The sequence below is a fragment of the Callithrix jacchus genome, chromosome 14, assembly GCF_049354715.1.
Source record: "Callithrix jacchus isolate 240 chromosome 14, calJac240_pri, whole genome shotgun sequence".
Lineage (NCBI taxonomy): Eukaryota > Metazoa > Chordata > Mammalia > Primates > Cebidae > Callithrix > Callithrix jacchus.
Genome location: NC_133515.1, coordinates 83,983,503 through 83,999,433, shown reverse-complemented (window position 1 = coordinate 83,999,433; position 15,931 = coordinate 83,983,503). Strand labels below are relative to the sequence as shown.

Below are 15,931 nucleotides of genomic sequence, written 5' to 3'. Positions count from 1 at the left end.
AATTGAACATCCCCTGAAATAGCAAGAAACAGGAGGAAGCATTTACCCAGTGATAGCCCCTGGTGGCACCAGCCTCACTTGGCGGGTTTATTTTCATTATTATAGTAATTTTCAAGCTGCAGGCTGCAATTTTCACTTGCAGCGAGGTATTAAATTGAAATTACCCCAGATGTAATTGTCATACAAAATAATCCTGGATGCATGGAAGTGAATGCCTACTCAGGATGGGGTTTCATCACTTATACCAGGGTTCGTGGCTTTGCCTCCCTTACGTGCCAGATTTAGGTGTGTGTTGCAAGGGCCAGGTGTCAACGCAACATGGTAGCCTGAAGCTGTTAGCCCAGAACACAGTGAAGCCTTTGCCAGCTGGAATCTACCAACTGGCCAGTGGCATGGGAAGATGGGCTGAAAGGGCACAGAGTGGGGAGCAGAGCCCAAGACTTGGGGTTGTGTTCATGCAGCTACTAGGAGCCACTGTGCAGTAACTCAGACATGCATGAAATACCACACTTGTTTTCCGTTTATTACCTTAATTTGTCTCCAAGCCCAGGTTCCCCCAAGGTAGTAGAAAATTCATATTTAGTCATTCTTGGAGCTATTCAGCAGCTCTTAGGGCCAGGTGAAGCCGTGGGGTCCTACCTAGTGCTCTGCAGCTGGGGAAGCCCCTCCAGATATCAAATGTCTGGCATAGGGGTGCCCACCCAGGTGCCCTCAATTCTAGCCTTCCAGATCTGCTTTGTCCCTGAAGGTCTCACTTGTCCCATGCCTTTCCTTCCCCAGATGCACGCTGCTGGTGTATTGCACAGACCTTCCTCCCACTAGCATCATCATCACCTTCCACAACGAGGCACGTTCCACGCTGCTCAGGACCATCCGCAGGTGAGGCAGCCTTGCTCATCTATCAGCCAACTCCAGGCCAGCACTTGGTGACAGTGAGTCTGCTCTCCACGTGCCCGGCCCAGTACTAGGAACACCAGACATGTCTAACTACATGCCAGGCACAATTCTACATGCCACATGTGTCCGCTCAGTCACTCCTCACATTCCTGTAAGGGAGGCTATTATCCCATTTTATAGAAAGATAGAGGCCTGTGGTGTTAGGTAAGGTGCAGAAGGTCAAAGAGAGTAAGTAGAAGTGCCTGCTCCAGAGCCCTGGGCCTCCCCACTGTGCTAGGCTACGTCTAGAGCATGGGTTCTGACTTCCACAACTGAGGAAGGGACTGAGGCCCTGAGAGCTGAGTGCACACCCCAGCCCCAGCACCAGGCTGGGGTCAGCACCAGCACCCTGACTCTCTGCCCTCCCACACACTTGCCATGGGCCACACAAATTGGAACCACCTGCAGCCATCCCTAAGGCTTGCCTTCCTGGCCATCTACCTGCAGTTCCAGCCCCATTCCCCTTGGGCCTTAGTCCACCCTCAGTGTATCCTCTGGGTCATGTTCTTGCTCTAACAGGTATATCCTGCTACAGATGGCCTCTGGCCTGTATGGGTTTTTGATGTGCCCAAGTCCCAGTGCCAGGCCCTAGCAGAACTCCCCTCAGAACATAGACCCACACCCAGAAGACTTACCCAGTAATTCTCCCACCACATTCTCCAGAGACCCTGGCTGTTTCATCCCCTTCCTCCATGCCCACCTTCCCCTCCGGAAGTCATCTGCCCTCCTCACCTTCCCTCAGGCCACCAACCACATCTACCTCTCAGATGGCAATGACAGCAGCCACTCTCACTCCAGCTCCTGTGTACACATATTCTGTGCATCTCAGCTGTAGAGGTGAGGAGACCCCTGCCATGCCTACTTCACAGCTGAGGAAACTGGCATTGGAGATATTAAATCAAGGTCCAGTATCACCTAGTCAATGATAGCAAGACAGGATTCCAGGCCTTGCACTCTGATCCCAGAGTCCTCCTCCTTAGCAGCCTGAGTGGGGCGAGGCTGGTCCCAGTGGTGGTGGTCAGCATCCTTCAGGGCCAGGACTGCCATGGCCACATCCTGCTGCTGAGCAATAGCCTGTAGTACCTCCACATCCCTATGACACACAGCTCATGAGACCCTCCCTTCCTGCTGAGCAGCACATCAGCTGGTGCTGATGCCACAGAGAAGGAAATAAGATGAAACATGGGTCAGAGAGCACACCAAACACAGCAAAATCCCATACTGTTTCCACCATGCAAACCACACTTTTCCTGTCTCTCCCACCCCTGTAAGGCTGTGGGCAGTGGGAAGTTCCAGGTGATGGGAGCTAAGTCATTCAATAGGGTCACCCTGAGGGAAGGCATCAAATCTTCAGCTCCACCTGTCACTCATGATGAATGTCCACTGTACACGGTCACCACATACCTTAGGGACATAGGGAGGAACCTGTCCAGACACACAGTTTTTAGACCAGTGCTTCCACCTGTCGAAGGGGACAGGGCTGTCTGCTGTTCAGACATCCTTGGCAGTGATGGGCTGGCTTCTTCCTCCAGCCATGTGCCCATCCTGGCTTCTGCAATCACCCCAAGAGCCACCTGATTCAAATTCAATTTCCCAACAAAGTAACAGCTCTTGACAAGAAAATGTGCCAAGTCACTGTCAGGTGTCACTGGGAGTCTCTGGTAGATTAACGATAACGCAGTGCCTGGCTGGTTAAGTGTAAGGACAACATGGATGGAGGAGGCCCAATTCTCCTGGGTCTCCTGCAGTGAAGGGAGAAGGAGAGTCTGGGGCGTCCAGGCTGAGAGGACACACGCAGAAGTGGAGGTGGCTGGTTCTGAAGTGCCAAACCACAGCCCCGCCATTGTGATCTGCTGGGGCACCAGGGCGGGTTCATGGAGCAGGCCAACTGTTACCTCTGCCTTCTCCACCGCCACGGTGGCTGCTTCACCAGTCATGACTGGTCATGCCTGCCAGATGTTTCCATGAAAACATTTTAGCATCTGAGAGAGGCGCCTCACTTTCCAGGCCGGCCTCTCCCTGCCCATCCTGCAGGAAGCTCTCTGATGCCAGGTGCCTCTGCCCTCTGACACAATCACACACATGCACCCCATCAGGGGCTTCCTCTGGGCCCTTCTCTACATATCACTGCTCTAGCACTTGCTGCATTTTTCCAGTATATGACCTTCAGTGAGCTCCTTTAGGGCAAGGGCTGGTCTTATTCATCCCTTAACCTCCCTATGGATCAGCTTCCTAATGAAGGATACGGGAATACTAATCGTACTTACTGCATAGGGTTGATAGGGTTGCTACAGGCTGATTCAGTGAAAGGACTGAGAAATGTGCCTAACACAGAGTAAGTGCTTGATGAAAGAGAAGAGGCCATGGGACACTTCAAAGGGGGCTACACCTGGAGTCAGAAGACCTGGAATCCAGTCCAAACCCTACTACTTCCTAGCCGTGTGACCCCGGGGCATGTTATTAGCTCCATCTGTAAAAAATGATAAAAATATCTTTCATGTTTCTAATTCTATCACATTTTCCACAATAAACTTTCCTCTTGGGAATGTCTCAGACATCTGGGGGCATCACAGTGTCATATGGGGGCTTCTAGGCCCCCCAGGCCTCCCTAACAGTGTTTACGTTGTCGAGGATACTTAAGCTGCTGTGCACAGACTCTGAGACATGTTTCTCCTCTTCCTGCCGCTCCTCCACCTCTATATGGTATTGGTGATAATAATAATAAGATTACTATGTTAAACGTATCCTGAGCTTTGTGGTCTGCAGAACACATTCCTTCTCACATTCCTGAGCCTGGGGGCAGGTGGTGCATGTGGTGAGTACAGAGGAACTAGACCTCAGGTTTCCTGGCTTTCCTGGAGGCACAGCCCAGCTCCTCTGTCTGCCCACCCAGTGGACCGCTGCCCTGAGGCCCTGGAACCCTGCACTCTGGGAGGGGTCTCCGGGCCCATTAGCCCCGTACTTTTCAGAAGACACCCATGACATGCCAGACAACTTAGCTGAGAGAACCCATTTCCTGCCTCCTAGGAACTTGAGATGTCAGCCAGCCCTGAGCTCAGATCCAAGCATGACACACACAAACAGCAAAATGGGGGCCTGAGAGCCATGTGTGGACAACCAAGAGCTTATATCAAAAGCAGGCAGGGCGGAAATGAATGTTAGGGGTGGAGGCAGGAAAGATTACTTCTAGAAACTTCCATGCCTTAAGATTCGATGCCTCCCTTTCACTCCCTATCCTGTTGTACAAATGAATCACTAGCCACTAAGGGGACTGAGTGAAGGGCACATCCTATCTCGGAGGTCCTCAATTAAAGGATCTTCTCTAAGGTACCTTTCATTGTTAGCTTTCTGGAATTCTGGACAGGCTTTGCTGTCAGGCTCTTTTCAACCCCTTCCTGGACCCTCTATCCCCCTAAGCTCTTGAGTTAGCTGGGTACTAGACAGGTTCACGCGGGGCTCTCAGAGCCAGGTGGAGGCTCGATGTCATACATAGATGATGGGGTGGGAGTAGAGAAGCATGATCTTGATGAATTTGGGGACATTCTCACTTAGAAAACAAGGCCCCAAGAGTGGTTTATCTTGACTCCTGCAGTGAGTCTGCATGTTTATGGAGACCCAGCACTGTCCCCTCCCTCTTGGGGCATCCTTCGCCACCGCCCCTCACATGGGGGCTCTGAGGCATGGGCGATGGATCCCTTTATAAGCTGAGTCTTCTCACTGTTGCTTTTTCGTAATATCCTAGATCTAGGGGAGCTGTTTATCACGGTAAGGTGGTTAAGAATTTGGCCTCTGGGGCCAGCTTTCCATGGCTCTGCCCTTAACAGCTGTGTGATCATAGGCAAGCAAGTTAGCCTTTCTGCCACAATTTCATTTTCTGCCAATCAGAGACTGCTAATAATAACGACCTGGCATTATTGTGGAGAAGATCAAATAATTTCAGATAGTCTGGGTGCAGTGGTTCACGCCTGTAATCCCAGCACTTTGGGAGGCTGAGGAGAGTGGATCACCTGAAGTCAGGAGTTTGAGACCACCCTGACCAACATGGTGAAACCTCTTCTCTACTAAAAATACAAAAATTAGCTGGGTGTGGTGGCATGCGCCTATAATCCCAGCTACTTGGAAAGCTGAGGCAGAACAATTGCTTGAACCCAGGAGGCAGAGGTTGCAGTGAGCTGAGATTGCGCCATTGCACTCCAGCCTGGGAAACAATAGTGAAACTCCATCTCAATAATAATAATAATAATAATTTCAGATAGGGAAAGTACTTGGAGCAGTGTCTGGCATATATGAGCCTGAGTGGTGACCACAGGTGTATAGTGTGAGCCTCCAGCCCTGGCAAACAGCAGTGTTCTAATGCAGTGGCTCTTAAACTTGAGCATGCCTCAGAAGCTCCTGGAGGGCTTATTAAAACACAGTTTCTTGGGCCCCATCTGTAGACAATCTAATCCGGTAAGCCTAGAGTGGGGCCGAAAAATTTACATTTCTAACAAGTCTCTAGGTGACGGTGATGCTGCTGGCTCCAGGAGCCTACTTGGGAAAGTTATGCATATTGCTATTATTAGTTTCAATATTATTAATACCAATACCCCCCACTCAGAGAGTAGCTGCTGTTGTGCCAGGCACCGTGAGCGCCTTTCACACAGCTGAGGAAATTATAGCGCTGAAGGTTCAATACTTACTGAAGCTCTCCCAGCTAGTGAATGGTGGATACAAAGAAACAGTACTTGAACCCAAGTTAAGTCTCACTCCAGAATGACTAAACTCAACTGTCAGCCAGCCATGAGTCTTCATTCTACTGGTATTTATGGAGCATTTGATAAAACCTGCCTGCATAGAGCACCATGGAGTTCACAAAGCAATTTCAAATACATTTCCTCATTTCACACACACAAAAGCCTGTGAAGTAGGTCAAGTATTAATATCGCCTGCTTTTACAAGGAAAATGTAATTACAGGAGGAAATGAAGGCTGGGAGCAAACCAGCATCTCTCTGGTTCAGGACTGTACAGTTAGTGGGTGGTGCAGCCCACCTGGTCTCTGAGCCCACACTGCCCACACAGTTCTGTGGCCTCTGGGGGCTCCTTGAGGGCCCACAGTTAGGGCGCAGCAGGTATAGAAGCTGCCTGTGTACCTGCCCTCTGGCAGAGAGGTGAGCTGCATAGAGAAGACTGTTCTAGAACATCCCAGGCAGGGTGAGGAGAGCACTTATTCCCATGCTGAGGCAGAGTAAGGAAGGGTGTGGGGAAGGCAGCTGGAGTGGGGATGAGCCTGAGAAGAGCTATCCTGTCCTGGGCCTGTAGGAAAGAGTGGATTTGCTTTCCTGTAGAGGAGGTGGTGAGAGCAAGGGAGGGAGATCTGAGCAACCATTTCCTCCCTGGGTGGAAGGAATGAGAGTGGGTATGCACAAGGGAGGGCCCTGGGGGACCACCTAGGCCAGGCCCAGTCCATTGGACTGGACCTGACCTTTCCTCTGACCACCCAGGTGCCCAGAGCACATGCCCACCTCAGGCCATCCCAGCTGCAGGCCATGTTTAAGGGGACCCCACCATCACTCCAATTGTTCTGATTAGAGAAGCAAAAACAAGCCCGGTGTTACCAGGAAATGGTCTAATTAGCACTCACTGCTGACTATTTCTTTCTCTTTTTTTCTTTTCTGTTTTAAACCCTGGGCATTTTTTATTCACTAATCATCTCTCAGTTCAACCAGTGCAGAGCTGCACGCGATTTACCTTTTGATGTTCGCAGAAGAGAACTCTTGAATTTCAAAGAGCCGGCAGGGATTTAGCGGAATCGAATGCAGAAGCTACAGCCGTAATCAAACCTCATTAGGGGTTATTCTTCCAGCAGGTTTTCCGCTGTCTCCTGCCTCCCTCCCTGATTAGAGGACTGGTGGTTGTGTTTGTGTGTGTTTTCTTTGGGATGATGATGGTGAACCGTCCCCTTCCACCATCCTCTGGCAGAGGCTGCATCCTTTCTTTCCCCGCCTGACCCTGAGCTCTTGAAGACAGAGACAGTGGGCTCAGGACTGTGTTGGGGTTCCTCTCTCCACCTGATACTAGTTGCCATGGTGAGAATCAAGGCTTCATAAATATGGTAGCTCCAGGCTAAGTCCTCTTCTGGACACTCTGCATCCTGCATAGAAGGGGAGGTACACTCTAATCAGGGCTCAGGAGGGTCCTCATGGGAGGAGGGCTGCACAGGGTGCCTCCACCTGCACCCCTTCTGAATCACCTCTCCAACATACACGGCTCTGGGAACCCCATGGTGTCTGCTGCAGCCCAGGCATGTTTCTGAGAAGTCACATGGTTTGGGGTATTCAGGAGAAGCAGGATCCAGCCATCTCAGTCAGGCCTAAAACCCAGTGTTAACCTTGCCCCTGGGTAGAGATCCCCAGCACAGGAAGACTAACTGAGTCAGTTAGATTCAAAAATCATTAATGCTGCACCAAATAGTCATGATTGCAATCATTTGTTATGACCAAGTGCCAAATATCATGCTAAGTGTTTTTTATACACTTTCTCCTTTAATTTTCTCAACAGCACTGTGAAATAAGTACTACTATTATCAGCCCTGTTTTCTAGATGGGATCCTTTGCTACACAGAGCAGTAGAGTAATGCCCAAGAATACACAGCTTGCAGTAAGTAGCTGCTAGATCGCAAGCTTCTGGAGGGTAGAAGGTGTTTCTCTTCTGTTCATCATCATGTGTTCAGCACTGAGCACGTAGTAGGTGTTAAGTCAATATCCCTCCAGGGAATAGTTATGGGCCAAGGCACTGTGCTGGACTCTGGCAATAAAGAGAGCAATGGGGCAAGGGTCTTGCCCTGGGATTTTTCCCGCCAGAGGGGACCACAGGCAGACGAGGTACAAAAACAAACTTGAGGGCTGGAAAGTGAGAAAAGCCATAGGATCAGATATAAACTGCTGTGGGATCCCAGAGGAGGAAGCAATTAATTCTCACTAAGTGGCTTGGAAAGCTGTTAGGGAGGAAGTAACATTCAAACTGGTCCTTGTGGGCAGCACGGGCATTTCAAGCTGCAGCAGCAGCAGGAGAGAGGCTCTCGGTTATGAATGAGCTTCAGACAATGGCACTGGGCATGTGATGTGGGGAAATGTGGGCCAGCTTCCGATGGCAAAGGCCTTAGGAACGTGCTGAGGATTTGGGATGTGATAGTGAGGAGCCCCTGGGGGATTGTCAGTTTATTTATTTGCACTGGCGAAGAGAGTCACACAATCAAAGCTGCATGTCAGAAAGCTCACTCTGGAGACCATGAGCAAGATGGCCTGGGAGAGGCTGGGACAAGTTGAGACTATAAATCAGACAGAAGAGGTTAAATCAGGGTGAGGTATAAGAGGTGAAAGTGATTTGAGTGACATTTTCCAGTCAAGCCAGCCAGTCATTACTGATTTGCTGTGGGGTTTCAGGGAGTGGAAGGGTAGCTGAGGTTAACTCCTGGCCTTCTGTCTGGGTGGCTGTGTGGGTGGTGGAGGCATTCACTAAGACGGAGAAGGCAGAATTACATTCCTGCTGGCTCACAGATAAGCAATGTGACTAGACAAGCCCTTTGGTGCTCTGATTTTTCATTCCTCAAATGCAATGGTGTCTATTTAAAACTCAGGTTAATACATATCCTTTGCCACTAGAAGTCACAATGATGTTTTCTCTTTCCGTTTCGCAGTGTATTAAACCGCACCCCTATGCATCTAATCCGGGAAATCATATTAGTGGATGACTTCAGCAATGATCGTAAGTCATGTCTCTCACTTGCTCCTTAGACACCAGTGTCTGTTCGCAGCCACTGTGTAGCAGGCAGAGGTGAGTCCACTGGTTTTCTGGGAATGGGGAGAAGCCCAGATCTGTAATAGATATGGAAGTCTTTCAGTGTCCGTGGCTGGGCTCATAAGGAGAGAAGCTTTATAACCAAAAAATGATTTTTTGAGTTCTCTACAATAATCTACAGTCTGAGCTAAGGCCCTCTTCCTATCATTCCCTGGGAGGCCTGAGTGGGCCCTGTCTTTGGGACCTCCCCGTGGGACATCCTGTCACCTGGCCATGGCACAGTGAGGGCTGCCTTCCAACCGTTTGGCACACTTGCTCATCACCATTTTCTACCTCGTTTCCCCCGCTTATCCTATCAAAGAACCTGGGTCCCATCCAAATTCACACCAAATCCACTCTCCCCAAGAAAAACATGAAGGTCTTTCCAGAGACTGTACGTCAAATTTGAAAGGTACCTGATAGTCAAAACATTCTAAGAATGAACATATTGGTATTGCCAACACCTCCTCTGAAAGCCATCCTCTCAGGGGCCTGGGTGCAGTTCTGTGCAGTCAGTCAGAGCCAGATAGAGCACCTGTTCCTGGTGATGAACTAGGGAAAATGACCACTGTGGACATCTCTGAGTCCTAGTAGAGTGGAGCCCACCCCACCAGAACTGAGGCTGGAAGCCGGGCATGGGGAGCCACCCCCACACTGGGGTCTGCTGTACGAAGGCTGGAACCCACACCCACAGCCTTGGAACCTCTGGGGGTGTTGTGGAAGTGGGCTGTACATGAGTCCCAGAGTAATGAGATCAAGACCCTGAGTTCTGGAACACGAGGATCTGCTCTCCCTTCCCTAGTGCAGAAGAGCTTGGAGGTGGGCAGACACTTGCCCTGCTTAGGGGTAGCCTGGCACTGAGGCAAGAGAAGGGAGTGCTGCTGGATTCACTTGCAAGCAGAATAGCAGTGCTTACAACATTGACTCTGGAGCCAGACTGCCTAGGTTCAAATCCTAGACCTGTAAATCACTCACTCACTAGCTATGTGCCTTGAGTAAATAATCAACCTCATGTGCATTAGTTTCCTGTTATAAAACAAAGATAATTATAGTATATACGGTTTATCTAAGGATTAAACATGTTAATACGTTTGAAGTGCTTAGAACAGTACCTAGCTTAGAAGCCAGTGTAAGTCTTTTCTGTTTTTCTTTAAAATTTAGAGCCAAGCAGGGAGGCCAAGTTCAATAAAGTAATAAAGCAAAACTGCAATGGTGGAGCGGAGATACAGAGTTCAGAGCCAGGGAGCTGGTGAACCAAAGGAGTGAGGAAGCAGCAGGCAAGCCAGGGAGTGACAGGGACAAATGCCTGGAATGGGGTCTCCTGCGCAGTGAAGAGCTGAACCAGCTCTGTGTGATGGGAGGCATGCTGAGTGGGACCCTTCCAACAGCAGGTCTGTGAGCTGAAAGGAAAGTCTAAAATCTCATCTATTCCTGGACTTCCAGCAGTTTTTACCAGACCTACTAAAGTGACCAGGACTCTCATCTCTTGCTTTGATTGGTCTATAAAAAAAAGAGACATGGGAGCGGGGAGGGTGGCTCACACCTATAATTGCAGCACTTTGGAAGGCCGAGGTGGGTAGATCACCTGAGGTCAGGAGTTAGAGACCAGCCCGGCTAACATGGTGAAACCTTATCTTTACCAAAAATACAAAAATTGCCCAGGTGTGGCAGCACACCCTGTGACCCCAGCTACTCGGGAGGCTGAGGCAGGAGAATCGCTTGAACTCGGGAGGCACAAGTTACAGTGAGCCAAGATTGCGCCACTGAACTCCAACCTGGGCGACAGAGTGAGACTCTGTCTCAAAAAGAAAAAAAAAAGAAACGAGAAATGAGATTGTTTGTATTAATAACAAGGATAAATGCTTGAGGGGATGGATACCCCATTCTCCATGATGTGATTATTAGACATTGCATGCCTGTATCAAAATATTTCCTGTGCCCCATAAACATATATATCTGGTATATGCCCATAAAAATTAAAGTTAAAAATTTAAATTAAAAATTTTTTAAAAGAGAAAATGACAAAAAAGAAAAGAGAAATATCCCCAGGTGACTAGGCCAAGATTTTCCACCTAGAACATTTTCAAGCAAGTATGCAGGTGCCACTGTGTACTGGCCAAAGTGGTCCAGTTGAGGCCTCTTTGCTTGACTGGCCACCTTGTAAAATGACAACAGTGATTCATTCGCCAGGTCCTCACAGCCTGGAAACACCCTGGAGTACCACACTGCAGTTGGGGACAGTGGGCGGGGCTGCCTCACCTATCCTTCAGGTTCACCTGCAGTGTACACACTTGCATCGTGTGAGCCCATCCCCAGGCACTCACTTGACATAACCTTTTGTCTTTGCAGCTGATGACTGTCAACAGCTCATCAAGTTGCCCAAGGTGAAATGCTTGCGCAATAATGAACGGCAAGGTAGGTCTGTGCTGCTGTGCGAGAGCCTCCGGTGTGAGTCTTGGGGGTCAAGGTTGTGATGGTGTGTGTATGTTTGGGTGATGGGGGGGAACGTTGGGTGGCTTCTCCCTGGTCTCACTGGACAATGGAGTGACAGTAGCACCCACTCAGTGGTTTCTTCCTGACTGCAGGTCTGGTCCGGTCCCGGATTCGGGGTGCTGACATTGCCCAGGGCACTACTCTGACTTTCCTCGACAGCCACTGTGAGGTGAACAGGGACTGGCTCCAGCCTCTGTTGCACAGGGTCAAAGAGGTGAGTGAGGCTGAGGAGCAGGGCTGGGCTTCATGCCCCAGCTTTCTCCAGGCTCTCTCTCCAGCTCATGACTTCACATATGCACCCCCAGTTCTTCTGGGAGGTGGGCAGAACAGATTGCAGTCCCCATTTTGTGGATGAAGGACTAAGGTAGAGCAGCCTGTGTGAGGTCACATGGCAGTCAGTGGTGGAGCAAGGACTGGGATGTGTTGTGACTGGGACTGTCACCCATAGCAGGCCTGCACTTGGAACAGCTGGGACTTAACATAGGCAGTTTCCTGGCCAGGAGAAAACTGCCCAGAATTGGTCCTATAGGAGAGCAGAAGATTCCAGAATGGGAACCCTTATGGGTGCCTTTTGCAGAAAGGAGGCAGCAAACTTATCCAGGCTTCATCCCCTAATTCCTGGGGACAGTCTTACTTCTCCCCTCACTGAAAGGCTATACCAGACAGGCAGGCTAGATGTCAAGAGACCTGAACTCCTTGACCCTGTTTGCCCTTAAATTACTCTACAATTCTGGATGCTTCATTCCTCCAGTGTCTCAGTTACTCCCCAAAAAGTGAAAGGAAATTTAATTTTTCTTGTTCTTTTATATTCCCCAAAGTCTACGCACTTCCCTGCTGATCTACAGAATATGTGGCGATTGCAGATGGCAGTATCATTTCAATGGCTGGCACTTGTCCTATACGTTCCTCTCCCTGAGTTATTGATTCCTACAGCCATTCTGTGAAGTAGGACTTCAGATGTTTTTAATATACCCATTTCACAGAGGAGGAAACAGTCTCAGGGCAATTATGTCACTTGGTCTGTTTTTGGGTTTCTTTTGTGGTGTTTTTTTTTGGTTTTTGTTTTTTTTTGAGTCGGAGTCTCACTCTGTTGCTCCAGCTGGAGTGCAATGGCACAATCTCGGCTCATGCAACTTCCACCTCCCGGGTTCAAGCAATTCTCCTGCCTCAGCCTCCCAAGTAGCTGGTATTAGAGGCACACGCCACCATGCCCAGCTAATATATATGTATATATATTATATATATTATATTTATATATATAAATATATATATAATTTTATATATTTATTTATATATAATTATGTATATATTTATTTATTTATTTATTTTAGTAGAGGCAGGGTTTCACCATGTTGGCCAGGCTGGTCTAACCTCATGATCTGCCTGCTTTGCCCCCCGCTCCATAGAGTGCTGGGATTACAGTCATGAGCCACGGTGCCTGGCTGGTCTGTTTTTTAGTCAGTACCACCAGCGCCAGAACCCCAGCATTGCCTCAGCAGTGTCTTCTCTGTGCTGTGGTTATTTCCTGTTCACCCTTCATGGTAGCTCCTTGACTCCTCCCTGCATAATGACAGTGTTGAGAGGATGAAAAAATCAAGCTATGTTCATCTGCTCAGAAGAAAACAAGGAAATCCTTCCCAATTGTTCATTCCAATGAGAGAACCTCAGTGGGTTTACAAAGTTCTGTCACATGGGCCTAGATGTTAAGGCCCCTCATCAACCCTTTTCTCTGAGATTCAGAGGGCGTATCATCCACTTAGTGTTATTTAGAAAAATCTCCTCTCCGGAATCTCTTGAACCTAGGAGGTGAAGGTTGCAGTGAGCTGAGATAGTGCCATTGCACCCCAGCCTGGTCAATAAGAGCAAAACTCTGTCTCAAAAAAAAAAATCTTCTCTCCCACTCTTTTTTGACATCACCTACTCTCCCACTCTTTTTGATATCACCTAGGCAAAGAGATCTGGATTGGTAAATGCACCCTTCCAAATGCACCCCTCCCTCCATGCTCTCTTCTGCAGCCCGTTGTCCCTGGACATGTCCTGACATTCCCACTGCACCAGCTCTGACCAAGCCCTTCCTGTCCCTGGATGCCCATCACCCCCTCTCCACAAACCCACTTGCTCTTTGAGGCCGCATCTGCGCTCCCCTCCTCTAGAAAGACTTTCCTGACTGCATGGCCAGCTAGGATCACTCCTGGCAGTCATTGCCCCCTTAGCCCACCATTTCCTCTTCTGGGTTTAGTCCTCTGCCTCCCCAGTAGCTTACAAATCCAGTGGGGGCACCAGTGCCTCCTTGTGGCCACCCTGCCTGTCAGAGAGTAGGTGCTCAGTGTTGAGAAACGATAATAAAAAACCAGATGCCATAGGGAGACGTTATGGTTGGAAGAGGAGGAAGAAAAGAGGGGCTGAGGTCCAGGGCACACTACAGTGCGCACTTGGCACTTCTGTCTCCTCCTCAAGCTGTTCAGTCCTCGGGACCTCTGCCTCTGACCAGACCCCTTCCCCTCTCAGTTTGCTGGTCATGCACCCTGGAACCGAAGTTCATGGGGCCCCAGGTCTCCTTGGATGTTGGGGGCTGCTAGGTGAGGTCACAGTAGACCTGACTCCAGGAGCTCTCTGCCCAGAGCTGTGCCCAGGCCTCTCTGGATGCAGCTGCCACAGCAGTGGACTCAGTCCCCATGGCCACAGTCCTCAAACTGACTTTCTATGAGTATGCATGTGTGTGTGTGCACACATGTGTTATGTGTTGTGTTATAAAAGACATAATGAAAGTTACCATTTTAACCTTTAAAAGTGGGCAATTCAGTAATTTTGGTATATTCACAGGGTTGTGTAATCTTCACCACAACTCAATTTTAAAAGTTTTCATCACCCCCAAAGGAAACTTTTGTATCACCCCAAAAGGAAACCTCATACCCACTGGCAATCACTCACTCCTCATTCTCCTCTTCTCCCAGCCCCTGGCCACTGCTAATCTGCTTTCTGTCTCAGTGGATTTGCCAGTGGTGGACATTTCATATAAATGGAATCATGCAACATGGGGCCTTCTGATCCTGGTTCCTTTCACTTAGCATATCTTTGGGCTTTATCGATGTTGTAGCATGTATTAGCATTCATTTGCATGGCTAATAATATTCCATGGCAAGTGTGCACCAAATTTTGTTTATCCATCCATATGAACATTTGAGTTGTTTCCACTTTTTACCTTTGTGAATAGCACTGTTATAAATATTTGTATACAAGTTTTTGTTTGGGTCCCTGTTTTCAATTATTTAGGGTTTATATGTGAATTGCCACTGGCTCATATGGCAATTTGATGCTTAACTGGCAGGGACCCCCGGGCTGATATTGTCCCTGCAGAATGTGTTAAGGGAGCCTTACTTTCCTTGGGCAGTTAATGAACCTGTGAAGCCCTTTCTGTCCCAGTGGCCCCAAGTTCATCTCAGAAACCCTCTCTGAAAAATGCTCTCATTTCTATATCCATGGCCAGCCTTACCTGCTGGTCTGGCGAAGCCTTCATCTCTTCCTTTCCAAATGTGAGCAATGTCTGCCTGCTACCACACTCCTTCTCCTCTGGGAGTCATTCAATCTCAAGACTGAGCTCGGCCTCCTAAGCTAAACTTCTGGGTCCTCACCACTATCTGAGCTAAAGCTTTTGTAGCAAAGAGATTAGTCAGACAAACCCAGGAGCCATGATCCAGCTCTTACCCTCCCAGGTCTCCACTGGCCTTCTGGGCTGCAGAGGTTTTTGCTAAGACTCTGACTCTTAATGGCCTGGAACAGTTCCTCTGGGCCAGCCAGCCCTTTGGGGACAGGGAGTGAGGGCGTGCGTCAGCCTGTATTTCCTGGTGTCTTTGTATGTGTCTTGTCTCAGAGAACATGATTTGATCCTGTGAGTGGAAGTGGAAATTTTAAGCTGTAATTGGAGTTTGAGATTTTCAAAAATAGAAAGAGATAAGAAAGAGGCTGGGCTTCAGCTGTCATCCGCTGTCCTCAGCTGGTGTTTTCCACATTGAAAACCTCCCCAATTTTCCTTCTTTTCCTTTCAATTACATGATGGTACTTGAAACAAGTACCAAGTTGGGATTTTTTTTTTTTCAAACATAAGCTTATTTTTTTCACCCTCCTTATCCACATAGTTCTTTAGTAGGAAAAAAAGATTTTAAGAAACTTCAATCTTGGTAATGCATTTGGTAAATTTACATAAATCATAGCTTATATATTCTTCAAAGCCTTCTCACATGCCTTTCTCTCTTGTTTTCTCACAAAAGCCCAGTTAGAGAGGCAAGAGGATAGTTTTGCAAATAATAATTTGTCTTTCTTTTGTAGATGAAGAAAGAGAGTCCCTAGAGCTGGCTGATTTACTTAAGGTCACACATATTCTAGATGCAGAATCAGAATGGGAACCCAGGAGTCCTACCAACTCAGGTGTCCTTGTCTTTGCCCCACAGTGTCACCTCCTTGAGGACTCCTTCCTGTGTTCCCCACCCCTCCCTTCAGGTCAGCTGAGAGGCCTCCAGGCTCTGTGTCTATACCCACATCAGAACCATCTACTCACCCATCCTAATCTTCCCTAGACTGTGAGGTCTTACTCATCTTTGTATCTGCCACGATTCCTAAACCATAGTAGGTGCTTGGGAGTACTGATTGATCACAGGTGTGGATGTCTCTAGGAGCTTTCTGATTGCC

The 15,931-nt window shown here is 48.6% G+C and overlaps 1 protein-coding gene across 4 annotated transcripts in view; it reads left to right on the top strand.

Moving 5' to 3' along the window:
• Positions 1–15,931, top strand: part of GALNT14 (polypeptide N-acetylgalactosaminyltransferase 14) — a 223,706-nt gene that overhangs the window by 168,506 nt on the left and 39,269 nt on the right. For 3 of the 4 annotated variants that reach the window (XM_078349585.1, XM_002757888.6, XM_078349583.1), the window contains exons 3-6: positions 781–879; positions 8,613–8,680; positions 11,102–11,167; positions 11,338–11,459. In XM_078349585.1, the coding sequence (XP_078205711.1) occupies positions 781–879; positions 8,613–8,680; positions 11,102–11,167; positions 11,338–11,459 (355 nt within the window). The remainder of the gene's footprint in view (positions 1–780; positions 880–8,612; positions 8,681–11,101; positions 11,168–11,337; positions 11,460–15,931) is intronic. The other variant, XM_035272888.3, reaches the window with a different exon arrangement.